Here is a 26,838-nt window from a genome sequence, read left to right as displayed (position 1 = left end):
AGAAGGATATATGAGAAGGCTTTGGAAATCTGTAAGGGTTGGGAACATGTAGTTTTCTTTCTTTTTGTTGTTTTTCTTTTAGTTCCACCTTCCATAGCTGATGAGCCTACTGACTTCCTAGTAACCACACACGCCCCCACTGTGATCACCTGCACAGCTTCAGGAGTTCCATTTCCCTCAATTCACTGGGCGAAAAATGGTATAAGATTGCTTCCCAGAGGAGAGGGCTATAGAATTCTGTCCTCAGGTAAGACCCAGCTCAGTGATTACACAGCTATTGATTGGATTCGTTTTTACTGGATGGCCTTACTTGGACTTCTGTTGCACCAAAATAAAAGAATAAAGTACATCTGTATTCCTGGGCTTAGGCATCTGGGAAAAAATGCACTTAAGAGTGGGGAGGGGGAACTTGGGAAAGGGATAGAAAAAAAGTCTAAAAACAAAATAACAAATAATATCTAGGACTGATATGAATATATTAAGCATGACCACTGGGATTTTATGTGCATATTTACTAAACCTAAGGCGTAACAAATTTACTGGTTGCCTTTGAGTGAACCACACTTCTTTTATTGGCCAAATAGAATGTCCATTCATTCAACAAACATTTAGTACCTAAAATAGGCTAAATACTCCACTGAGTTTCTGAGGATATAAAACTAAGACAAGGTTCTTGCTTTTAAGGTTTCAATAATTTAGCAAGTAGGGCTGGGTGTTAAGTGCCCTAAATTATATGGATAACTTTTGAGGGTGGTGGTAACCATCATTTATAGAATTTAAGTATTGAAAATTTTATAATATTAAAGAGAAAAAAATTCACCTAAATGGAAGTATAAGTGATTCACATTTGTGTTTCTGGAAATTCATCCTGCATTGGGGAGGTACACTGGAGATTAAAGTAGCAACTAACATCCTGAGGGTTTATGAGTGTGGGCATATTATTCAAAGAGAATTTGTTTATTTCTTCAGTAGAAGGGAAATAATGAAAGATTTGTTCTCAGGATAGAACTTGGCTTTCAAAGCATTTGTAGTATTTTGGCTATCTCAGAAATCTGCATAAACGGGTAGCAAGTAAAGTCATAAAATATAAATTAACTACTCTTGGGCTTCCCTGGTGGCTCAGTGGTTGAGAGTCCGCCTGCCGATGCAGGGGACACGGGTTCGTGCCCCGGTCCGGGAAGATCCCACATGCCATGGAGCGGCTGGGCCCGTGAGCCATGGCCGTTGAGCCTGCGCGTCCGGAGCCTGTGCTCCGCAACGGGAGAGGCCACAACAGTAAGAGGCCCACATACCGCAAAACAAACAAACAAAAAAAAATTAACTACTCTTCAGCACAAAGTACTGTGCTAAGAAAACAGTTTAGAACTTTTCTCAAAATGTTAAACAGTTACCATATGACCCAGCAACTCCATTCCTAGGTCCCTACCTAGAGAAATGAAAGCATATGTCCACCCAAAGACTTATATGCAAATGTTCATACAGCATCATTCACAATAGCCAAAAACATAGAAATGTCCATGTAAATGTAATGTAAATGTCCATCAACTATGTAATGGACAATGTAAATGTCCATCAACTGGTGGATGGATAAACAAAATGTGGATAATTCACAGGATGGAATTCTATTTAGCAATAAAATGGAACAAAAATATTGACACCTGCTGCAGCAGATGAAACTCAAAAACTATGCTCACAGTAGAAGCCAGACACAAAAGCCTTCTGTATGATCCCATCTATATGAAATTTCCAGAAAAGGCCAATATATATAGAAATTAGATTACTGATTGCTTACACTTGGGGTTGAGAGTGAGGCAGGACTATAAGTGGAGTGAGATTTCTTTGGGCATAATGGAAATTTTCTAAAATTAAATTATAATTGCACAACTCTGCAAATATACTAAAAATCATTGTATTGTACATTTAAGTCAGTGAATTTTATGGTCTGTAAGTTTTGCCTAAATAAAGCTGTTAATAGTGATTTTTAAAAAAATACTGTGGTAGGTAAGCACAGGGGGTACAAGTATGAGTACAAGCCATGCACTATGCTAGGGGGCAGACTCACACAAAATCAAAGAGACATGGTTTATCAAACCAGCAAAACAGGGATGCACTGTGCATGAAAAATTTTTCCTTTTTAGGAGCAATTGAAATATTTGCCACTCAATTAAGCCATGCTGGAAGATATACTTGTGTTGCCAGGAATGCAGCTGGCTCTGCACATCGACATGTGAGCCTTTATGTCCAAGGTATGAAAGGTTATTTATTCATTAAAATTTTGCTGTTGTACTTTTCTAAGTCATGTTTATTCTTGACAGGTGGTACCGTCTAGAGTCATAAACCACAGTAATATTTTGGGGATATGAAAGCCTGATAGATGTTCTTCAATAGACTAAAGAAAACATACAGATGACAAACCACACAAAACAACCCCTAAATTATTTGTCTTCTTGAATTTTTATGAACTGTTTCTGACTTTAGTCTTTTCTATGGAGTTCTTCTAATGGAAACTGGATATAGTAACAAGACTCAAAAAATGTGATATGACCTCTATTTGCTTTTCCCTGGGACAATGAAATCACTAATATTTTGGAATTTTGAATTCGGTCATGTTTAACCTCATGGCTACTATAGACATTTATGCTACTAACTAGAGCCTTTGCTTATTTCTGCTGATTGGTTCTTATAGAGCCTCCAGTCATTCGGCCTCAGCCAAGTGAACTAGCCGTCATTCTAAACAATCCCATTTTATTACCATGTGAAGCAACAGGGACTCCCAGTCCTTTCATCACTTGGCAAAAGGAAGGTATCAATGTCATCACTTCAGGTACCGTTTCAATCAAGAAAATAATGGCAATTCAGTTTTATAATTCAGAAGTCGGTATGATTTTTTAATGAAAATAAAAATTCTTCTCACTCTGCTTTTGTAACTATGATGTAGGTAGAAGCCATGCAGTTCTTCCTCGTGGTGGCTTGCAGATCTCCAGAGCTGTCAGAGAGGATGCTGGTACTTACATGTGTGTGGCTCAGAATCCAGCTGGTACAGCCTTGGGCAAAATCAAGTTAAATGTCCAAGGTACCTAAATAATAAATCTCTATGTCTTCATTGCAAAGATGCTTATAATAGTGTATATCAGAATTCATATATCTAAAGTAATGATGCCACCATAGTTCTTAATTAACATTCTTAGTTTATATTATCCTATATGTTTTTCTATTAACCTCATGAAGGAAAAAATTTAGTGCTTGGGTGTTTTGGGGCATTATTTGTATAAGAAAACTGAGGCATCTCATGATATTTTGAATTTCTGTGAACCTCTATTTGGTACTTTCATTGTAGCACATATTTAAGGTGATTTTTAAAACTATTCTCTCTATAATACTACGTTGTATACATTACAAAATACTGGATTGTAATATCCACTTAAAAAACATCGTAAATTTTTAAAATTTTAAAGAATCACCAATAAGAGTCATGAAACAAAAAAATAAATCATAATTGCAATTAAACCAGCTTGATGGAAAAAAATATTCTGAAGACAGTGGGGTTTTTTTTCACATTTAACTTATATTTTCTTGATGTAATATTCATATCTTACATGCATTGTCTTTGTGGATCAAGACGTGACCTAGAGATGGGTTCCGAGCTGCTCAGTTTGCATGGCTGATTTGAATTTTCTTGTAGTGTGATTTTCTTGTGGTGAATTAATAACTGTAGTAAAGCTCACTTACCTGCAGATTGTAAATCTAATTTATTTGTATTTTTCAACACTTCTTTAACAAGTGTTTATTGGGATAATAAGTAGAAATACATTGACCATTATAGATATGATCCTTTCCTTATAGTGTGGAGAAGGAAAAAAATGAAACTACCAAATAAATGAAATTATGATAAATTCTGACATACGCTATGCAGAGGGAAAACAAAAGGCTGAGATGGAGACTAGTGGGAAAATGTGGGGACCACTTTACACTAGTGGTTAAAGTAGGCTTTAACCTACTGATGGGGGTACCATTGGAGCTGAGGGGGGTTACCATTGGAGCTGAGACCTGAATGATGAGCTAGGATGAGCCATGTAAAGGTAGCAGAGTGTCCAAGGAAGAGCGGGCAGCACGTGCAATGGCCCCAAGGCAGGAAAGGGTAAGAAAAGGAGCATGCCAGTGTGGCTGACAGTAATGAACCTGGGAAGGCTGGCAAAATGTGAAGGAGGTCAGAAGAGAAAGTGGGACCAGTGCACAGAGTGCCCAAAGGACCAGAGGAGGAGTAAGGTTTCCTTCTGTGTGCAATGTTGAAGCCTTTTAATGATTTAACCAAGACTCTTGTTTGGTTTTAGGAAGACCTCTTTTGCTGGTATATAGATAATGATTTGAGAAAGCACAAGACTAGAGCTGGAAGAACTAGTAAAGTGCTCTAGGCATCATGTGATACGGTCTGGCTGGGAGTGTGAGTGGGTGTGTGAGTTGCAGGGGAAAATGAACAAGAAGTGGTGGATTCAAGAACTCTTTGGAGATGTAATTGCCAGGATTGCTGATTAATCAGATTGGGAGGTTAGGAAAAGAGAAGAGTTAACGATGTTTCCTGGGCTTTGGGCCTGAGCTAGAGATGGGAGATAGTGCTGTGAGGGATGCAAGGGGAGGAACTGGTTTGGGAGGAAGGAAAGCGTGACTTCTGTTTAATCATGTTAGATGTGGGAAACTATTAGAAATCCTAGCAGAGATGTCAAAAAGTGTTGAATATTTATGAATTCAGAACTCAAGGGAGAAGTATAGTCTAAGATATAAATTTGGAAGTAATCAGGGTATTTCAGTCTATAACACTGGATGAGAATTTGGACCGAAAATATCTTAAGGACAAAGCCCCAGGACTCTGCATTGTTAAGAGGTCTGAGAAAAGAGAGAACACTGGAAAAGAATACAAAGGAGAGGGAAGAGATGACAGAGGAAAACTAGATGGAGGCTAGGAGAGGACAGTGTTTCAAGAAGGGAGTAGACAGCTTTTTTAATGCAAGCGAAAGGTCAGTTAGGATGATGACCAAGAAATATTCATTGGTTTTGGCAACACTGAGGGTCATAGAAAAGAATTAGTGAGGGTTTTTCCCTTCACTAATTGATTAAAACTATTGATATGAAAAAAAGAAACACTTTTTTTCAAAAAAGAACAAGAAACACTTTGAACAATTAACAGCATTTCAGTATTCCAAAATGGGAAAATGTGGGGACCACTTTACACTAGTGGTTAAAGTAAGCTTTAACAACTGCTTGGTGTGGGGGGGATACTATTGGAGCTGAGGTGGGTACCACTGGAGCTGAGACCTGAATGATGAGCTAGGATGAGCCATGTAAAAGTAGCAGAGTGTCCAAGGAAGAGAGGGCAGCATGTGCAATAGCCCCAAGGCAGGAAAGGGTAAGAAAAGCTCAGTAGAATATCCTTAGTGTAATCTATTGTAAACACTAGGAATCTGTTGTAGACACTAGGAAGAGAAATTCTAATCATAAGCCCTTCCACCATTTTCTGAAGAAGTGCGAAGAGTTCTATCTATATACCATCAACCCTTGACCAACACGGTTTGAACCGTGCAGGTCCACTTATACATGGATTTTTTTTCAGTAGTAAATACTACATTACTGTACCATCCAAGGTTGGTTGAATCTGCAGATGCAAAAACCACAGATACAGAGGAGACAAGGATACAGAGGGCCAACTATAAGTTATATTCAGATTTTCGGTAGCACACAGGGTCGTCATCCCTAACCCCTGCGTTGTTCAAGGGTTAATTGTAATTCTTTTCCATATTCTACTTCTTTATTCCTTTATTCATTAACAAAATACCTTGTTAAATATGGCCACTGTATATGAGATCATAAGCACTGTAGGAAACGCATGAATAAAAGGATCTTTGAGCAGGTGAACAATTTCCAAACCTTGAAGGGGTCTATTTTGGAAGTTTTAAGTAGCTGATGAATCACAATACATGTATGTTAAAGAAAATACCTCTGTCAACACAGTCTAAGTTTTCTGGACATGAAATCCCTCATGAGTACATGTTTATGTCCTTATTTAAAATTGATTATCATTTATATTTGTTAACTAGATAGAGAATAATTTTCTACAATGGGGTCAATGAATTTTCTTTTCCAACACAAACAAGCTATAGCAATCCTTTGGTGATGATGTGGTAAAGTCAGGGCTTTGTTTCTTGTCAATGTGACTTCACTTTGCTAGAGTAATACTGTAGTGTGTAAATGGTACATTCCTGCTTTTAAGGTAACATTCAAACCTTGTATCTTTTAGTTCCTCCAGTCATTAGCCCCCATCCTAAGGAATATATCATTGCTGTGGATAAGCCCATCATGCTACCCTGTGAGGCAGATGGCCTCCCACCACCTGACATTACGTGGCATAAAGATGGGCATGTAATTATGGAATCAATCCGCCAGCACATCCTCAGCTCTGGAGCTCTGCAAATAGCATTTGCTCAGCCTGGTGATGCTGGCCAGTACACGTGCACAGCAGCTAATGTGGCAGGATCAAGCAGCACGAGCACCAAGCTCACTGTCCATGGTAGGTTGTTTAGCATAAATCATTTTTTGTGTGCTACATTACCATGGCAAAGAAAAAAAACACCAGGAAAAAAATACGATGAAAATCAAAACAATGTAAAACAGTAATGAAGAGTGGAGTGTGTGTGTTCATGTGGTATGTCGGTACACTTGCCCTTCAAATATGTTTTTGGTAGGCTATGTTTATTCGTGTGTGCACATATGTGTGTGATTTTATTAATAAAGCCAGGATAATTAATGTGTTGCCAGTCCCCTCATAATGTGATTATTGGGATCTTTAATTGGGCTTATGAGGAGTCCATTTGTTTTGTTATTCTTATGCTTTACTTTTCAAGTTGCAAGTCATCTTGGCTCAAAACTAATCACCATGTGACCTACATTATAAATGTAATATGAATCTAATGAGAATTGGAGATCTATTTGATTCATTATTTTAAAGTATGTAGCAAAATATTTACAGGTATATTTGAATAATAGAAAAAATACCATTTTTTCCTTTGCATTCAGACAACTAACAAAATACCTAAAGATCAGCATTGAAATATTTTAGTTGTTATTTTGTTATTTTTTTAATTGTATACTTTTAAGACTAAAGGTAGAATACCTATTAATATCAGTGGTAAGAAACAATAAGTAAATTAAACTATTTCCAACTACTATTTTCAGAGGTAACTCTTGTTTTAATGATGAGTTTCTACTTTTTCCCTTTTTAAAAAATGTGTGAAAGCTGTTTTTTATCTTTCAGGTGTATTTGAATTTTCTACAGTTTTATACCTGCTCTCAGTTAATATAATTGAACTAATTAATACACATTAGTCCTTTAGTTTCAAGTAAATAATATTCCTTCTTTCAAGTGTTCATAGAAAATTTACCAAAATTGACCATATACTAAACAACAAAGAAATTGTTAATAATAATTTAAAAGTATAGGCCACAATTCCTGCCCACAATGCAATAAAGCTAGAAATGTGGAATGAACTTTTAATGCCAAAACCCCAACCCCAGCCATATTAAAAAAGACCATTCTAGTCAACAAGTAGGTCAAAGAATATGGTTTTATTTTCAGATTATTTAGAAAATAATAAAAATAAGGACACCACATATCAAAATGTATGGTGTGTGGCCAAACTATAATCAAATATAAAGTCACAGCCTTAAAATTTTCATTTTGAAAAAGAATGAATTTAAGTAAATGTACTAATGCTGCAACTTTGTAACCATTAGAAGAGTTGAAGTATAAACTCCAAGGAAACCAGGATAAAGGAGATAATAAAAATATAGCATACATTAATGAAAAATGAATATTTGTGACATACCATTCAGCAAAATAGATTTTTGATTTTCCGTATTATCTACTGTTTATGCATATAATCATTCACATAATCTTTGTGTATTTACTCATGATAAAAAAATAATTTTTGCTGAAACCAATTGTTCTAAAAAATGTCATTAAGATTGATCCATTTCTCAGCAATGTATTTGAATAATTCCAAAATTTATTATTTTGTGGGAAGTGTATTTTTACTTTTTTGTTTTTCTCTTATTAGTCATCCATTTTATACACATTAGTGTATACATGTCAATCCCAATCGCCCAATTCATCACACCACCACCACCACCACCCCGCAGGTTTCCTCCCTTGATGTCCATACGATTTTTTTCTCTACTTCTGTGTCTCAATTTCTGCTCTGCAAACTGGTTCATCTGTTCCATTTTCTAGGTTCCACATATATGCGTTAATATACGATATTTGTTTTTCTCTTTCTGACTTACTTCACTCTGTATGACAGTCTCTAGATGCATCCACGTCTCTACAAATGACCCAATTTTGTTCCTTTTTATGGCTGAGTAATATCCCATTGTATATATATACCACATCTTGTTTATCCATTCGTCTGTCGATGGGCATTTAGGTTGCTTCTATGACCTGGCTATTGTAAATAGTGCTGCAGTGAACATTGGGGTGCATGTGTCTTTTTGAATTATGGTGTTCTCTGGGTATATGCCCAGTAGTGGGATTGCTGGGTCATGCGGTAATTCTACTTTTAGTTCTTTAAGGAACCTCCATACTGTTCTCCATAGTGGCTGTATGAATTTACATTCCCACCAAGAGTTCAAGAGGGTTCCCTTTTCTCCACACCCTCTCCATCATTCGTTGTTTGTAGATTTTTTGATGATGCCCATTCTAACTTGTGTGAGGGGGTGCCTCACTGTAGTTTTGATTTGCATTTCTCTAATAATTAGTGATGTTGAGCAGCTTTTCATGTGCTTCTTGGCCATCTGTATGTCTTCTTTGGAGAAATGTCTGTTTAGGTCTTCTGCCCATTTTTGTTTTGGGTTGTTTGTATTTTTAATATTGAGCTGCATGAGCTGTTTATATATTTTGGAGATTAATCCTTTGTCCGATGATTCATTTACAAATATTTTTGTCCCCTACTGAGGGTTGTCGTTTCATCTTGTTTATGGTTTCCTTTGCTGTGCAAAAGCTTTGAAGTTTCATTGGGTCCCATTTGTTTATTTTTGTTTTTATTTCCATTACTCTAGGAGTTGGATCAAAAAATATCTTGCTGTGATTTATGTCAAAGAGTGTTCTTCCTATGTTTTCCTCAAAGAGTTTTATAGTGTCCGGTGTTACATTTAGGTCTCGAATCCATTTTGAGTTTATTTTTGTGTATGGTGTTAGGGAGTGTTCTAATTTCATTCTTTTATATTAGCTGTCCAGTTTTCCCAGCACCACTTATTGAAGGGACCGTCTCTTCTCCATTGTGTATCCTTGCCTCCTTTGTGATAGGTTAGTTGACCATAGGTGCGTGGGTTTATTTCTGGGCTTTCTATCCTGTTCCATTGATCTATATTTCTGTTTTTGTGCCAGTACCATACTGACTAGATTACTGTAGCTTTGTAGTATAGTCTGAAGTCAGGGAGTCTGATTCCTCCAGCTCCGTTTTTTTCCCTCAAGTCTGCTTTGGCTATTTGCAGTCTTTTGTGTCTCCATACAAATTTAAAGATTTTTTTGTTCTACTTCTGTAAAAAATGCCATTGGTAATTTGATAGGGATTGCATTGAATCTGTATTTTGCTTTTGGTAATACATTCATTTTCACAATATTGATTCTTCCAATCTAAGAACATGGTATATCTCTCCATCTGTTGGTATCATCTTTAATTTCTTTCATCAGTGTCTTATAGTTTTCTGCATACAGGTCTTTTGTCTCCCTAGGCAGGTTTCTTCCTAGGTATTTTATTCTTTTGGTTGCAATGGTAAATAGGAGTGTTACCTTAATATCTCTTTCAGATTTTTCATCATTAGTGTATAAGAATGCAAGAGATTTCTGTGTATTAATTTTGTATCGTGCAACATTATCAGATTCATTGATTAGCTCTAGTAGTTTTCTGGTGGCACCTTTAGGATTCTCTATGTATAGTATCATGTCATCTGCAAACAGTGACAATTTTGCTTCTTCTTTTACAGCTTGTATTCCTTTTATTTCTTTTTCTTCTCTGATTACCATAGCTATCCAAAACTATACTGAATAATAGTGGTGAGAGTGGACATCCTTGTCTTATTCCTGATCTTAGATGCAATGCTTTCAGTTTTTCACCATTGAGAATAATATTTGCTCTGGGTTTGTTGTATATGGCCTTTATTATGTTGAAGTAGGTTCCCTCTATGCCCACTTTCTGGAGAGTTTTTATCATAAATCGGTGTTGAATTTTGTCAAAAGCTTTTTCTGCATCTATTGAGATGATCATATGGTTTTTATTCTTCAGTTTGTTAATATGGTGTATCACATTGATTGATTTGCATATATTGAAGAATCACTGCATCTCTTGGATAATCTCACTTAATCATGGTGTATGATCCTTTTAATGTGTTGTTGGATTCTGTTTGCTAGTATTTTGTTGAGGATTTTTGCATCTATATTCATCAGTGATATTGGTCTGTAATTTTCTATTTTGTAGTGTCTTTGTTTGGTTTTGGTATCAGGGTGATGGTGGCCTCACAGAATGAGTTTGGGAGTGTTCCTTCCTCTGCAATTTTTTGGAAGAGTTTGAGAAGGATGGGTGTTAGCTCTTCTCTAAATGTTTGATAGAATCCACCTGTGAAGCCATCTGATCCTGGACTTTTGTTTCTTGGAAGAATTTTAATCACAGTTTCAATTTCATTACTTGTGGTTGGTCTGTTCATATTTTCTATTTCTTCCTGGTTCAGTCTTGGACATTATACCTTTCTAAGAATTTGTCCATTTCTTCCAGGTTGTCCATTTTATTGGCATAGAGTTGCTTGTAGTAGTCTCTTAGGATGCTTTTTATTTCTGCGGTGTCTGTTGTAACTTCTCCTTTTTCATTTCTAATTTTATTGATTTGAGTCCTCTCCCTCTTTTTCTTGATGAGTCTGGGTAATGGTTTATCAATTTTGTTTATCTTCTCAAAGAACCATCTTTTAGTTTTATTGATCTTTGCTGTGTTTTCTTTGCTTCTATTTCATTTATTTCTGATCTGATCTTTATGATTTCTTTCCTTCTGCTAACTTTGGGTTTTGTTTGTTCTTCTTTCTCTAGGTCCTTTAGGTGTAAGGTTACATTGTTTATTTGAGATGTTTCTTGTTTCTTGAGGTAGGCTTGTATAGCTATAAACTTCCCTCTTAACTGCTTTTGCTGCATCTCATAGGTTTTGGATCGTCATGTTTTCACTGTCATTTGTCTGTAGGCATTTTTTGATTTCCTCTTTGATTTCTTCAGTGATCTCTTGGTTATTTAGTAACGTATTGTTTAGCCTCCATGTGTTTCTGTTTTTTACATTTCTTTTCCCTGTAATTGATTTCAAATCTCATAGTGTTGTGGTCAGAAAAGATGCTTGATGTGATTTCAATTTTCTTAAATTTAATGAGGCTTTATTTGTGACCCAAGATGTGATCTATCCTGGAGAATATTCTGTGTGCACTTGAGAAGAAAGTGTAATCTACTGTTTTTGGATGGAAAGTCCTATGAATATCAATTAAATCTATCTGGTCTATTGTTTCATTTAAAGCTTGTGTTTCCTTATTAATTATCTGTTCAGATGATCTGTCCATTGGTATAAATGTAAAAAGTGTAAAAAAGTGTAAAAAGTCCCCCACTGTTATTGTGTTACTGTTGATATCCTTTTTTAGAGCTGTTTGCATTTGCCTTATGTATTGAGGTGCTCCTATGTTGGGTGCATATATATTTATCATTGTTGTATCTTCTTCTTGGATCGATCCCTTGATCATTACGTAGTGTCCTTCCTTGTCTCTTGTAACATTCTTTATTTTAAAGTCTATTTTATCTGATATGAGAATTGCTACTCCAGCTTTCTTTTGATTTCCATTTGCATGGAATATCTTTTTCCATCCCCTCACTTTCAGTCTGTATGTGTCCCTAAGTCTGAAGTGCGTCTCTTGTAGACAGCATATAGATGGGTCTTGTTTTTGTATCCATTCAGCAAGCCTGTGTCTTTTGGTTGGAGCACTTAATCCATTCACTTTTAAGGAAATTATTGATATGTATGTTCCTATTGCCATTTTTTTAATTGTTTTGGGTTTGTTTTTGTAGGTCCTTTTCTTCTCTTGTGTTTCCCACTTAGAGAGGTTCCTTTAGCATTTGTTGTAGAGCTGGTTTGGTGGTGCTGAATTCTCTTAGTTCTTGCTTGTCTGTAAAGCTTTTGATTTCTCCACCGAATCTAAATGAGATCCTTGCCGGGTAGAGTAATCTTGGTTCTGGTTCTTCCCTTTCATCACTTTAAGTATATCATGCCAGCCCCTTCTGGCTTGTAGAGTTTCTGCTGAGAAATCAGCTGTTAACCTTATGGGAGTTCCCTTGTATGTTATTTGTCATTTTTCCCTTGCTGCTTTCAATAATTTTTCTTTGTCTTTTATTTTTGCCAATTTGATTACTATGTGTCTCAGCGTATTTCTCCTTGGGTTTATCCTATGTGGCACTCTCTGCGCTTCCTGGACTTGGGTGGCTATTTCCTTTCCCATGTTGGGGAAATTTTCAACTATAATCTCTTGAAATATTTTCTCGGGTCCTTTCTCTTTCTCTTCTCCTTTTGGGACCCCTATAATGCGAATGTTGTTGCGTTTAATGTTGTCCCAGAGGTCTCTTAGGCTGTCTTCAATTGTTTTCATTCTTTTCTCTTTACTGTGTTTAGCAGCAGTGAATTCCAGCATTCTGTCTTCCAGGTCACTTATCCGTTCTTCTGCCTCAGTTATTCTGCTATTGATTCCTTCTAGTATAGTTTTCATTTCAGTTATTGTATTGTTCATCTGTGTTTGTTTGTTCTTTAATTCTTCTAGGTCTTTGTTAAACATTTCTTGCATCTTCTCAATCTTTGCCTCCATTCTCTTTCCAAGGTCCTAGATCATCTTCACTATCATTATTCTGAATTCTTTTTCTGGAAGATTGCCTGTCTCCATTTCAGTCAATTGTTTATCTGTGGTTTTATCTTGTTCCTTCATCTGGTACATAGCCCTCTGCCTTTTCATCTGTCTGTCTTTCTGTGAATGTGGTTTTTGTCCCACAGGCTGCAGGATTGTAATTCTTCTTGCTTCTGCTGTCTGCCCTCTTGTGGATGAGGCTATCTAAGAGGCTTGTGGAAGTTTCCTGATGGGAGGGACTGGTGGTTGATAGAGCTCAATAAATCTTTAATCTGCTTGTCTGCTGATGGGTGGGGCTGGGTTCCCTCCCTGTTGGTTGTTTGGTCTGAGACGACCCAACACTGGAGCCTATCCGGGCTCTTTGGTGGTGCTTATGGCAGACTCTGGGAGGCCTCACGCCAAGGAATACTTCCCACAACTTCTGCTGCCAGTGTCCTTGTCCCTTGGTGAGCCACAGCTGCCCCCCATCTCTACAGGAGACCCTCCACCACTAGCAGGTAGGTCTGGTTCAGTCACCTATGGGGCCACTGCTCCTTCCCCTGGGTCCTGATGCGCACACTACTTTGTGTGTGCCCTCCAAGAGTGGAGTCTCTGTTTCCCCCAGTCCTGTCAAAGTCCTGCAATCAAATCTCACTAGCCTTCACAGTCTGATTCTCTAGGAATTCCTTCTCCTGTTGCTGGACCCCCAGGTTGGTAAGCCTGACATGGGACTCAGAACCTTCACTCCAGTAGGTGGACTTCTGTGGTATAGTTGTTCTCCAGTTTGTGAGTCACCCACCCAGCGGTTATGGAATTTGATTTTATTGTGATAGCGCCCTGCCTGCCGTCTCATTTCAGCTTCTCCTTGGTCTTTGCATGTGGGGTATCTTTTTTGGTGAGTTCCCATGTCTTCCTGTCAGTGATTGTTCAGCAATTAGTTGTGATTCCAGTGCTCTTGCAAGAGGGAGTGAGCACACGTCCTTCTACTTTGCCGTCTTGAACCAATCTCTATTTTTACTTTTTGAGCCAAGTATTCTTAATATTTTTATGCCTTTCTTTTAGAAGTGAATATCTTAGTTCCAAGTTCACTAAAGTATTTGTTAGTACCCTGAAATAGTCAATTGTCCTTTCTATATTGCCTAAATTCTATTTCAAAAAAATTTGAGGCAAAGGCAGTATTTGCACAGAATTATGAAATCACTGTAAAAATTTCTCTGTGACAGTATAAAAACTGAATTAAATGTCTTTTCTGGTTTTACTTGCATTTGTTGTAACACATGTGAAATATTGCAATAAGTAGTTTTTTTTTTAGCACTTTGTGATATTTAATATGGGGTGAGTATTTTACAGTGTTTTTAACTAGGGACTTTTATTAGTCTATCCTCACAATATCTCTGTGATACAAATCTAGCAATTATACAACTATAGAAGCATTTTTGGTTTTAGTTGTTCTTGTTTATTTTACCTTACTGCAATAAGCAAAAGAAACTCAAGTAAGGAAATGTCAGGAAGTCAAGTAAAATCTAAATATTTCTCACCAGTTCTGTCATTTTTTTCAGAAATTCATATTCAACAAGTACAGATGCATTAGAATTCTTGCTAGCATCAAAAATATGGATTGCTTTCATAGTAGGAAACAAGTAAACGGCTTGATAAATTTTGTTAGTATTTCTAGCAAGTTACCCTCAAGAAAGTCTATTGTGTGTTAATTTTCAGTGTGAATAAAGATATTATTGAATTCAACATTCTGAATACCTATCATTTTTAAACTCTTCATAGTACCACCTAGAATTCAAAGTACAGAAGTGCATTACACCGTCAATGAGAATTCACAAGCCGTTCTTCCATGCGTGGCTGATGGAATCCCCACACCAGCGATTAACTGGAAAAAAGACAATGTTCTTTTGGCTAACTTGTTAGGAAAACACACTGTCGAACCCTATGGGGAGCTCATTCTGGAAAATGTTGTGGTAAGTTTAATAGACACGAATAGATACATTAAGCCAGATTATTAATTCACCTTTTTACATTTAGTGACTTAGCTTGGAAATGTATTTTTTAATAATGAAAGAAAGTACTCTTATAAATTCAGGTCAAAAAATTAATTTTACACATATTTCATGTCCCCGAGAATAGTATTTAGCAGATCGTGAGAACTCATAAGTGGCCTCCTTCTAAAATTATTTTATTTTTGTGGAAATCTGTGTTTATCAGGAAAAATTCTAAGCCTCTGTTATATTCCATGTGTGTAACGATGCATGAGGATGGTCAGAAGAGTAGAGATGTAAGAATGTCTGATGTATTATTAAGCAAATACAAAAAGCAGGCTTTTTGCTCTTTTCAGGTTTTTAAATAACTCTTAGTCTTAGGGATCAGTGCAAGCTGGGGTTTTTGAATATTCTTAGGTGGTACGTCGCCACCATAGCTGCAAAATTGTAGCTATGGGAAGCATCTCAGTTTTTCAGTGTGAGCCCACTTGAAGAGGAATCTGTATCTATGCATACCACATGACTTTTTAAAAAATTATCATGTGGTTTGAGAGTATCAACACTTGGTACTAAATATTAAACATGATTAAAATGTGAATCACTTTCAGAGCTTTATTCCTATCTTATTCCTTTTCATTACCCTTCAAAGTGCCTAAATTTCATTACAAAGTCTTCATAGAATTAAATTTGAACAAATTAAAATGATAAATTGGTCACATTCACTTCACAGTATAATTTCAGCCTTTAGCCAGACTCCTGGAATTACCAGATAAATAGCTCTAGTGATAGGTTAGCTCTGTCTCATGTGCTAGTAGAAAGTGTATTTTTTCAAATCTAAGTTTCCATCAATTCTAAGATGCACCAATATTTTATGTGCCACTAAGACAAAAATATATAGTCAAGTAAACTAGAGAAGATCATCAATTTTTAAGTTGTATCCCAAATTCAGAGATATTAAAAGTTAAAAGTATGAATTTTAGAAGTGATAAAATAAAGATAAATTTGTATACTTGTTTGTTTGCTTAAGCTGGTAAATATCTCCAGTAGGGATTACTCCCAGGTTCAAGAATGTTGAATTAGGCCCCTTAATCACTCTTAGACCTGAAGAAATTAAGTAAGAAAAGTTTAGACTTTTAGTGAGACAGTGACTCAGATACATTAAGAAATATATCAACAATAAGGTAGCTTATAAAAACTGGATGAAGGACACAAATGATAAGAAGTCTATTTGTGAATAATATGTGCAAACCAGATTTTCAAAAGCTTTACTTCCATAAAATCCTTGATTTTAAACTTAAGTTGTTATAACCTGGGAATTTTAAGAATAGCTAAGTGGTGTCAGAGTGGGGAGACCTTTACATGGAATGATTTATTCCTGTTTGCCTTTAAAAAAATGAGTATACAACCAACCAAATTTAGATTATATCTATAATGAGTAATTACAGTTTTTATGCTGCATTTCCAATCAGTTTTTTGATGCTTCAGTGCAAAAATATATATTCTTAAACTTTTTGAAAAGAAGAAAAAGTCTGTAATATGGACCTTAACGCAGTCAGAAGCATTCAGTCATTAATTCAACAAATATTTATTTATCAGTGTGATCAACACTGATTTAGGCACTGGGAATAAATACATCAGGGAACAAAAGAATCAAAGATCCTTGCCCTCGGGGAGTTTATTTCTAGAGGAGGGAGATAGACAATAACAAATAAAAATAAACAATGTATTGTTTCATACCAGTTGCCAAAAGAAAACAACTGGTATGAAAAATAAAAGAAGAGCAGGGTAAAGGGGATCAGAAGTTGGAGGAGTACAGGTTACATTTTTTTTTTTTTTTTTTTTTTTTTTTTGCGGTACGCGGGCCTCTCACTGTTGTGGCCTCTCCCATTGCGGAGCCGCGCAGGCTCAGCGGCCATGGCTCACGGGCTGAGCCGCTCCGCGGCATGTGGGATCTGCCCTGACCCGGGCACGAACCCGTGTCCCCTGCATCGGCAGGCAGACTCTCAACCACTGCGCCGCCAGGGAAGCCCCAGGTTACATTTTTAAATAGCATAGTCAGAGTAAATGTCCTTTGGGAAGGAGACATTTTGAGCAAAATTTGAAGGAAGTGAGTTAGCTAAGCAAATATCTGGAAGAGGAGCATCCCAGGCAGAGAAAACTGGGATGCTCTTCCCCCAGATTTTAGCGGCAAAGAAATTAAGGTGGGTGCAAAGAACGTGAGAATGTAAGGTAGGAACATGTCTGATGTATTTGAGAAACAGAAGGCCAGTGAAAGCAAAGAAGAAAAAGAATGAAAAGAGAGAGAAAGAAGTCAGAGAAAAATGAAAGCCAGATACAGGTAGTGTCTTGCAGGTCATAACAATTTTGCATTTTACTCTGAGTAAAATCAGAATCCATTACAGGTTTTGAGCAGGGGAACAATGTGGTCTGCCTTATGTTTTTGCAACATTGCATTGGCTCCTCCTCCCCCTTCCCTCCCCCCACCCCTCTTCCTCCTGCTCCTATTCCATGAGAATATACGGTAGGAAGGCAAGGATAGAAACAGAAGAGACCAGTTGGGAAGATGGTCTGGAGGCAGGGGAGAGATTATAGGACTCAAAGCTGAACATTAGGTCAATCCACGTCTCTGACCCAATTTCATTCCTTTTTATGGCTGAGTAATATTCCATTGTATATATGTACCACATCTTCTTTATCCAGATACTGTGTGTAAAATGGACAACTGATGGGAACATGCTGTACAGCACAGGGAACACACCTAGTGCACTGTGGTAACCTAAATGGGAGGGAGGTCCAAAAGGGAGGGGATATCTGTATGCATATGGCTGATTCATTTTGTTGTGCAGTTGAGGCTAACACAGAATTGTAAAGCAACCATACTCCAATAAAAAATAATTTAAAAAAAAAAGCTGAACATTAGCAGAGAAGGGGTGAGAGGTGATTGGATTTTGCACATACTTTGAAGCTAGGATTTCCTAGCTAGATTGCAAGTAGAGTCTGAAAAAGAAAAGAATAAAGGATAACTCAAATGTCTAAGAACAAAGGCATGAACAACTGGAAGAACAAAGTAGCCATCAGCTGAGATGGTGTGAAGGCTGCAGATAGAACAGGAAGGGGAAATGGGGAGTTCAGTTTTGGACATGAGTTTGAGATGTCTTTTAGACATCTAAGCAGAGAGTTGGAATGAAAAGTTCAATGTAGTTGGAATTTGGAAGAAAGATCTGGGCTGGACATCGTGTTACTCATCAGTAGATAGATGATATTTAAAGCCATAAGACTGGATGAGATCACCAAAGAGGTGAGTGCAGATACAGAAGAAAAGAGAACTAAGTCTGAGCCCTCTCACGTACCAACATAAAGACATTAATGTGGAGGGGAAGCCAGCAAAAGGAGATGGAAAAGGAGCAACCAGTGAAGTAGGAAGGAAACTAGGGGAATGGGGTATCCTGGAAGCCAAGTGAAGACATGGTTTTAAAAAGAAGGAAGCCAGAATTGTGTCAAATGCTGCCAATACATGTAATAAAGTGAGGGCCAAGAGCTGGATTTAGCAGGTGAAGTTTTGGAATTGCAGGTGTTATTGCCCTTACTCTTGCCATTTCCTTTGATAATTTTGGTGGACTGTGGTGCCACATTACCCAGAAAGCCAACTATGCTGTCAAGATTCTAACAGCCTTTGGGACTATTTGCTCTTTATTTGTACATTGCAGTACAGCAGTTGATGTTTAATAAACTTTCAAGTTTTCTGAGATCTTATTATTATAAATTCTATAGTTCTATAAGGTATGGGCTTTTGTTTAAATTCTTATACATTTTAAATTTTGTCATTTAAAAGCTAGCCAGATGGTTCAGACTACAAGATGGAAATTTAAACTGTCTTTAAAGAAGAGTGCTCCTTTGGGAACCAAGCTATGTAACTTTATGTATTATATGTAGTATAATGTAAGATTATGTAATTTTAAGCCGTATGATTTTTCTTTCTTTAAGCCAGAGGATTCTGGCACCTATACCTGCGTTGCTAACAATGCTGCAGGTGAAGACACACACACCGTCAGCCTGACTGTGCATGTTCTCCCCACTTTTACTGAACTTCCTGGAGATGTGTCATTAAATAAAGGAGAACAGCTACGATTAAACTGTAAAGCAACTGGTATTCCATTGCCCAAGTTAACATGGACCTTCAATAACAATATTATCCCAGGTTGGTAATTTAATTCTTAAGAAGTGAACAGTACACCCATAGAGAACGCAAAACCAATCTCCATTTTTTTTTTAAAGCCCAGGAGCCCTCATCCCTGGGAGGACAAGTGTCTCTATTTGTTAGACTTTATGACCAGCATAAAGATATTGTCTGTAAAGAGAAATTGTTGCATCCCAAAATTGAGTTCTGAAGTACTGCATTACAAATGCCTTGCTGGAAAATTAGTAATAAGCTTGAGTTTTCTCTGCTATAAAGATTTATGTTAATCACTAGAATTCACCAACTGTATCACCTTAACAATAATAGTATATCTTACTAAAGAAAAATAAACTCTAAAAAACTTAATCAGTACTCTTTTCTGAAGGCGTAGTACTAACTTAGCTATTTCAATTTTTAAAGCTTAATTTTCCACATAATATTCAGCAGTATGAAACTTTAAAATATAATTTGAATGGGAGAGAACATGCAAGGTAAACATACTTAACATAATCAGATATTGGCTGATCTAATCAAAACCTTATTTAGTATTGATTATTTTAGGATTAGCATGTTTATCTTATACTCTATTCCAAGTATTGTAAATACCTTTGTAAATATTTATATCATCATCACCTACAGAGAAGTTCAAATTATTACAAAATTAATCTTGTTGTTATTATTTATTACCTAACTAGCATATATTTTCATGATTTCCCCTCTGAGCTGCCAGGTCAGTTGAATTATATTTTGATGTAAATTGTTTGGGAGGAAAAGTGGTGTGAGAAATGAAATGGAAAATGTCATATTTCTGAATGAAAGATTTTTTGAAACCCAGAGAGACTGTGAGCCAGCTTTAGGCAACCCTTTGAGATGAAAGGTGTACTTCAAATCGAAAATTAATTTTGAAAGATGTTTGTTTTCATTCTCTTCTCCTGTTCCTTCTTTTTTTTTCATTCTTCAAACAAGTGTCTAGAGACACAGCAAATAGCTCAGGAAGAAATCCCTGGAAAAGGCTCTCTCTTCCAGTGTCATAATGAGATCTCTTTGGTTCAGTTGCTAACCAATTCATAAATCTAACCTGCAAAATACTGAGCTGTACTGATTATTTTCCTAGGTTACTGAGAGGCATTTATGTTGCTTTCTACCTTGTTTCCTTCAGCCCACTTTGACAGTGTAAATGGACACAGTGAACTTGTTATTGAAAGGATGTCAAAAGAAGATTCGGGTACTTATGTGTGCACTGCAGAGAACAGCGTTGGTTTTGTGAAGGCAATTGGATTTGTTTATGTGAAAGGTAGATAAAAAGTCTTCTATTTTAAATTTATTTATGATGAATCGTTTGTGTTTTGCCTCCTTATTGTATAGTAATACAATATAACTTCAATTTATTAATCCATTTAGTCTTATTTCACAGATATGCAAATTCATGACATAAAAAAAATTATGAACATTCAACTCAAAAGTAGGTAAGCAGTATGTAAAGAGATCATTTGGCACAAAATGGAATCATCCACTTAGGTTATTGAAACGGACAAAATTATCTCATTGATTAGCATGAGCAATTAATTCTGGAAGATCCATGGGGCTCAAAAGTGGCTTTTCCCCTCTTCACTAAATTATCTTTTAAATAGATCAAAATCACAAAGAAATTATTGGAGCTTCCTTTTTCTTATACTCATCTTTTGTTATTTCCCCAGAACCTCCAGTCTTCAAAGGTGATTACCCTTCTAACTGGATTGAACCACTTGGTGGTAATGCAATCCTGAATTGTGAGGTGAAAGGTGATCCCGCCCCAACTATCCAGTGGAACAGAAGGGGGATGGATATTGAAATTAGCCACAGAATTCGGCAGCTTGGAAACGGCTCCCTGGCCATTTATGGCACTATAGTAAGTCACACTGGAATTGTCAGTATGCACTTTAACTGTCACAATCAATGCCTCTCTATAGGTGCCATGGATGGGAAAAGTTTCTCATGCATTCCTATTTTAATCATAAAATCGGACTCAATGGGTTCTTTTAAAAAACTGAAACAATGGTTCAAATTGATGATTTTTAGCCCTTCAAAGAAGTACAAGCAATAAAATAATTTTGCTGCTTTGTTCTCCATCATTGACCTATTGTTCAACATCAGTAGATAACTTCCTCAAATCTGTTTTAGAATGCAGAAATTGAAGAATTACAACATTGTAAATTACAAATAAATGTTAGATTTCATCACCAAGTCGATAACTATATTAGGCTGTCCAAAAGTTTCAGTAATTCAGACAGTGATTAGTACTTTAAGTTATTCTAATTTGGGGGGTCAAGTGAATGAGATATTTTATCTGAAAAATTCTTAACTAGACTAAATGAGGGTAATTTGTTAACCTACTGTTGAATTAGTTAATTAGTATATACTATCTAATCACCTGCTCCAATGGGCCACTCTCAGTCTTTTCTTCTCCTTGGCTTTATTTCAACCTTAGATGTTATTGATCGTCCCTTCAATTTTGAGATGATTTCTACCTCTAGCTACACGAATGAGTCTCAGGCTTCTTCATTACTGCTTTACCCCCCTTTTCCTCTACACAAACATTACTACTTCTGAAGTCCTTGGTACTTCTTCTAATATCAATATTAATACCAATACTAATTTTTTTCCACCATACAATTTCAGATTCCTAACCCTGTACCTTCAACCCTGAAACTCTTTCAGGTTCCATTCACAGTTTCCTACTAGAAATCTCTATTTGGATAATGCATTGATACCCTGATTAAACACCTAAATCATCTGTCTCCTCCCACCCTCCTCCACTTCCTTCAATTCAGTTCCTCTTAACTGACTTACTCTTTCTATTAACAAGACCAGAATTCTTCTGTTCACAAGACCTTAGCAAAATCTGTGTCTCTAGTCATCAAATCTAAACTCATGTGGTCCTTATTTTCTATAATATATTTGTATAAATTTGTGACTACATTCTGTGATTTGTCATCATTAATAATTAGTTCCTCACTTTCTTTCCTACATTTCAAGCTTTCTAAATGGAGGCTAAGCTTAATGTTTTTTTTTAACAACCCCCATGAGAAAGAACTAGATATTCGTTGATTTGTTCTGATTATTTAATGCTTTTTAAGCTATCTATAAGAATAGTGTTGGCATTTTTCTTTAATAAGATAATTTTGGATAAATGATTGTAAAAAATGTGATTTTCTGCTTAGGTTTCCTGCCAGTTAGTGTCCCCTGAGAGCAATGATAGGTTGTTCAGAAAAAAATTAAGCTAGGAATTTCTTTCTCTTCTTTTCTTTAAAAAGAAATCTATTTATGTGGTTAAATATATGTAAGTTTTTCTATTTCCATTGAAATACCGTCTCAAAAACAAAATTGCATAGAAACAAGCATCATGGTAATAAAAAGTGATTTGCGCTGTTCTATAGGCACATATTTTTATAAAACACTGCTTATTTCCGTAGAATGAAGATGCCGGTGACTATACATGTGTAGCTACCAATGAAGCTGGGGTGGTGGAGCGCAGCATGAGCCTGACTCTGCAGAGTAAGCTGCTTAATCAAACTCTAATTAAACACTTGTTTTAAGAAATGTCCATTTAATTGTTCATTTAACTTTCTAGCAGGTACATTAATGGTAGCTTTCAGAGTCTGTCTAATTTACTTTTCTGCTGCTGATGGAGCAGCTGTTACCAAGCATAAGACTGACAGAATTTTGCAATATATTTTATCTAACACATGCAGCTCACACTTGCAATTGCTTGGTAGCAGAGCTTTTTGTGTTGTTTGCAATATATTCAATCGAGTACCCTTCGTATAGCTCCTCACGGTTGTTGTAATGAACTTACAAAAATATCATTTTCTGGCACTTGAAAAATAAGTGTTGAAAATAAAGACTAATGTAAGTGAACTCAAGAGTGCTCCAGCTTGGGGCTTCCCTGGTGGCGCAGTGGTTGGGAGTCCGCCTGCCGATGCAGGGGACACAGGTTCGTGCCCCGGTCTGGGAAGATCCCACATGCCACGGAGCGGCTGGGCCCGTGAGCCATGGCCGCTGAGCCTGCGCGTCCGGAGCCTGTGCTCCACAACGGGAGAGGCCACAACAGTGAGAGGCCCACGTACCGCAAAAAGAGTGCTCTAGCTCGATTGCTGTCAGTCTGCCGTGAAATAACTATGTGCTCCGAGCAGGATTATCATGTTCATGATGAAGGCCCTCAGTATAAACCATTGGAAGACAGGTTTTCATAATTAGAAAAACATGAAAGACTCCAATGGCTCCCTGGACAGTCCCCAGAACCACTTCAGGGGCTGACCCGAGAACAATGTTATTCGGTTGACAATTTAAGGAAATCAGCTTATTTTGAGACTAGGCTCAGTAATTAACAGGGTGAATTTATTTACATTTTCTTTATTCACTATTGAGAGATGCTGTAGACTAGCATTTACTAACAGCTGTTTGCCAAACTAACAGCTGTTTGCCAAACTACTATATATATGCCATATTTTCTTTATCCATTCATCCATTGAAAGACACACTCAGGTTGTTTGTATGTCTTGCTAAGACAATGTTTTATTAAAATACATATCTACCAAATGATAACTTTGTGGGGTGTCATTAGGAAAAAAGAGTGCCATAATTGAGTAAGTCTGAGAAAAAAATAGATTAAACAAGGTTTATTCATTTATTAAATATATAAAGAGCACCTAGTATATGCCAAGCCCTGCTTAGGTGCACCAATTTCTTTACTGCAGATATTTCCAGAAATGTTAATATGCAGATGTGAGTTAGTTATAACTCAACAAGAGGAAAATATAATATTCTACATTTCCCCCAAAAAATGTTATTTCCATGAAACCTTCCTCACCCCTTTGTTGGGTGAGTGTAGGTAGGTCATCTCATGATTAATCTCTCCTGGAAGAGTGTTCCACTGACAGTTTAAGAAAAGCTGCATTAGATTAGATTAGCTCATCTACATACTGACAATAAATTCATTGTAATAAATGAGGGATATAAAAAAGCCAAAAATATAATTTGTTTAAAATTAAGATTAAAGCACCAGAAGGAATGTCTTCATTTAGATAAAATGCTCGTATTTAACTGATCATTATGTGACTGATAGAATTAATTCAACTTTGAAAGATGTACATATGGAATTTTATTGTTGAATTAATTTATAGCCTTATGTGCAGTTGGAAATGTTCAAATGTGCAATCTAAATTAAGATTCTAAGTTTTATTTAACACTTTCTTTGGCCATAATAATATGAACAGACAAGCTCATCTATTCATTATGTTGTTATTTAGTGTTACGTGATTAGTCTGAGGCATTTACTTTATTCAGCAACAGTTTATTGAATACATTATGTAATCTCATCACTGGGAGAGAAGGAAAAGCACCAGCCCTGAAAGTTCCTAGAGTGATGTTAATGTAAACATCAAGTAAGAAGGCAATTGTATAGGATGATGTGGGCATATATATGAATAATACACTAATAACACTCACTGAGAGATTCAAACCTCATATGAAATAATTACTTTTGTAAAAGACATGTCAGTGGTACCTTTACATAAAATACTAGCATAGTAATATCACAATAAAACACATTTTACTTCTGTTTTTGTTTTATATTCCATCATTCCAGATACATTTCCTGGTCTATAATGTGCAGCCATTGCCTTGAATTATATGATTGCATTAACTCTCACTGAGCAAATCATTCCACCATTCAGTTCAGTCTCACTAAAACACCACTGTCATCCCGACATACTCTATCAAGAATAAGCACAATCCCCTTTGCTTACCTATTCAACCATAAACCCTTCTGCTTTTCTTAAAAGATTTTAACCAAATGTTTAAAACCTGCATGCTACTGCTCTCCTGGATGAATCATCCTTTCAAAACTAAACCCATCTCTATGCTATTTCCTTCTCTCCAGGGAGCCTCCTTTCTGCTATATGTAATCTTACTCATTTTTAAAAATCCAGTCCAAGCTTCTTCTCCATGAAGTCTTTCATATTCTATCCTGACACTGTAGACCAGTATAAAGATAAACATTCTGTCCGCAGATTTTTGCAATTCCTTTTACGTTCTTTCCAACAACTTTATTTGAATAGCTATCATCCAGTATAGATACTGTTAACCTCTTCCTCCTTCTTGAAACTCCCTTTGGTTGCCAGGAGACCCTTTTCTCCTGAGTTTCTCCAAGGAAGAAACTCAATTACAGGCTCATTTTCTGTCCATTTCTTAAATAATGATGTTGTAATAGTTTATGTCTTTGGATCTCTTCCTCTGATTTTAGACTCACTTCTGAAGCAATCTTATCCACTCATGAAAGACTCACAAATCTATATTTCTAGCCCATATCTCTATTCTGAGCTCTGGATATGAATATCCAACTGTGGTGTAGACATCTCCATTCGAATGTCCTACAGATATCTCAAGCTCAGCAGTTCTAAATGGATGCAAATTATCATTCCTTACTCCCTCCCAACAAATCTGTTCTTTCTCCTATGTTCTGCTGGATTGCCCAAAGATATACTATATTGCCCAAATCAAAACCCTGTAGTCATCAATTCCTCCCTTTATTCCATACCATTCAATGGCTAAGTTCTATCACTCCCACCTTCTTAACAATTCTTGAATATTTTCCTTTTCCTCTTCATTTCCAGTGACATGCTTTTGTATGATCTGTTGAGTCACTATTGTTTGTGCTCCCGGATTACCACAATTTTACGTATTGTATACTAAATTCTATTCTACCTATTCTATTACCAAATTCTACAGGTAAATTATAGCACAGCTCAATAACGGGTTATTTGTCTGTCTTATAAGTGGACTGTTAGCTCCTTGAGGCTAGAAATTATATCTGTGCCCCCAGCATCTAGCACAATGCCTGGCAAAAAGTAGGTTCTTCATACATGTTTATTAAAGAATGATGACCACTGGTGAAAGAATAAGTTGATAATGAATCCCTACCTCAAAAATAATGTAAGGGAAAGAATTGAATGTTCACCATGTAAAACACAGACAAAAGCAATGATAGTAACAGCAACAGTACTAATAATATTGTGTGCTTACCTTGTTAACAATAACAATAGTCCTAATAATATTGTGTGCTTACCTTGTTGAAGAGCTGTGCTTACATCATCTTAGTCGAGTCAAATAAGATCCTGTGAACTAGGGACCATTTTTAAGGACACAATGATTCAAAAAGGTAGTAAAGAGCAGAGACAAAATTTGAATCCAGCAAAGCATGACTGCAGAGCCCATGCTCTAGGCTAGACTGCTTGGGGATTTTAAGTTTTTGCCATTTACTAAATAAAACATTCTCTCAATAGCCATTACAACCTTGATAGTTGAGAAGCTACAGTGTATTAAAAAATCAGCCTAACTTTTTTCAAAATAATGTTACTATATAATATGGCTTAAAATGTTAATATGATTCCACAAAAACTAAGAAATACTATGTGCTTTTTTCCATAGGTCCTCCTGTTATCACTCTTGAGCCAATAGAAACTATTATTAATGCTGGTGGCAAAGTCGTCTTGAATTGTCAGGCAACTGGAGAGCCTCATCCAACCATTACATGGTCCCGTCAGGGGCACTCTATCCCCTGGGATGAGCGAATTAATGTGTTGTCCAACAACTCATTATATATCACCACCGCTCAGAAAGAAGATACATCCGAATATGAATGTGTTGCTCGAAACTTGATGGGTTCTGTCCTTGTCAGAGTGCCAGTAATAGTCCAGGGTG

General features: G+C 36.5%; 1 protein-coding gene across 1 annotated transcript in view; it reads left to right on the top strand.

Moving 5' to 3' along the window:
* HMCN1 (hemicentin 1) overlaps positions 1-26,838 on the top strand; it is a 526,172-nt gene that overhangs the window by 410,261 nt on the left and 89,073 nt on the right. Inside the window, exons 77-87 of the mRNA XM_060131555.1 lie at positions 83-247; positions 2,139-2,246; positions 2,687-2,824; positions 2,939-3,073; positions 6,290-6,559; positions 14,713-14,903; positions 18,906-19,119; positions 20,258-20,392; positions 20,796-20,986; positions 22,551-22,632; positions 26,566-26,835. Of these exons, the coding sequence (XP_059987538.1) occupies positions 83-247; positions 2,139-2,246; positions 2,687-2,824; positions 2,939-3,073; positions 6,290-6,559; positions 14,713-14,903; positions 18,906-19,119; positions 20,258-20,392; positions 20,796-20,986; positions 22,551-22,632; positions 26,566-26,835 (1,899 nt within the window). The remainder of the gene's footprint in view (positions 1-82; positions 248-2,138; positions 2,247-2,686; positions 2,825-2,938; positions 3,074-6,289; positions 6,560-14,712; positions 14,904-18,905; positions 19,120-20,257; positions 20,393-20,795; positions 20,987-22,550; positions 22,633-26,565; positions 26,836-26,838) is intronic.

This window comes from Lagenorhynchus albirostris, chromosome 2 (assembly GCF_949774975.1).
Source record: "Lagenorhynchus albirostris chromosome 2, mLagAlb1.1, whole genome shotgun sequence".
Taxonomy (NCBI): Eukaryota; Metazoa; Chordata; class Mammalia; order Artiodactyla; family Delphinidae; genus Lagenorhynchus; species Lagenorhynchus albirostris.
This window is presented reverse-complemented; position numbering and strand designations above follow the sequence as displayed.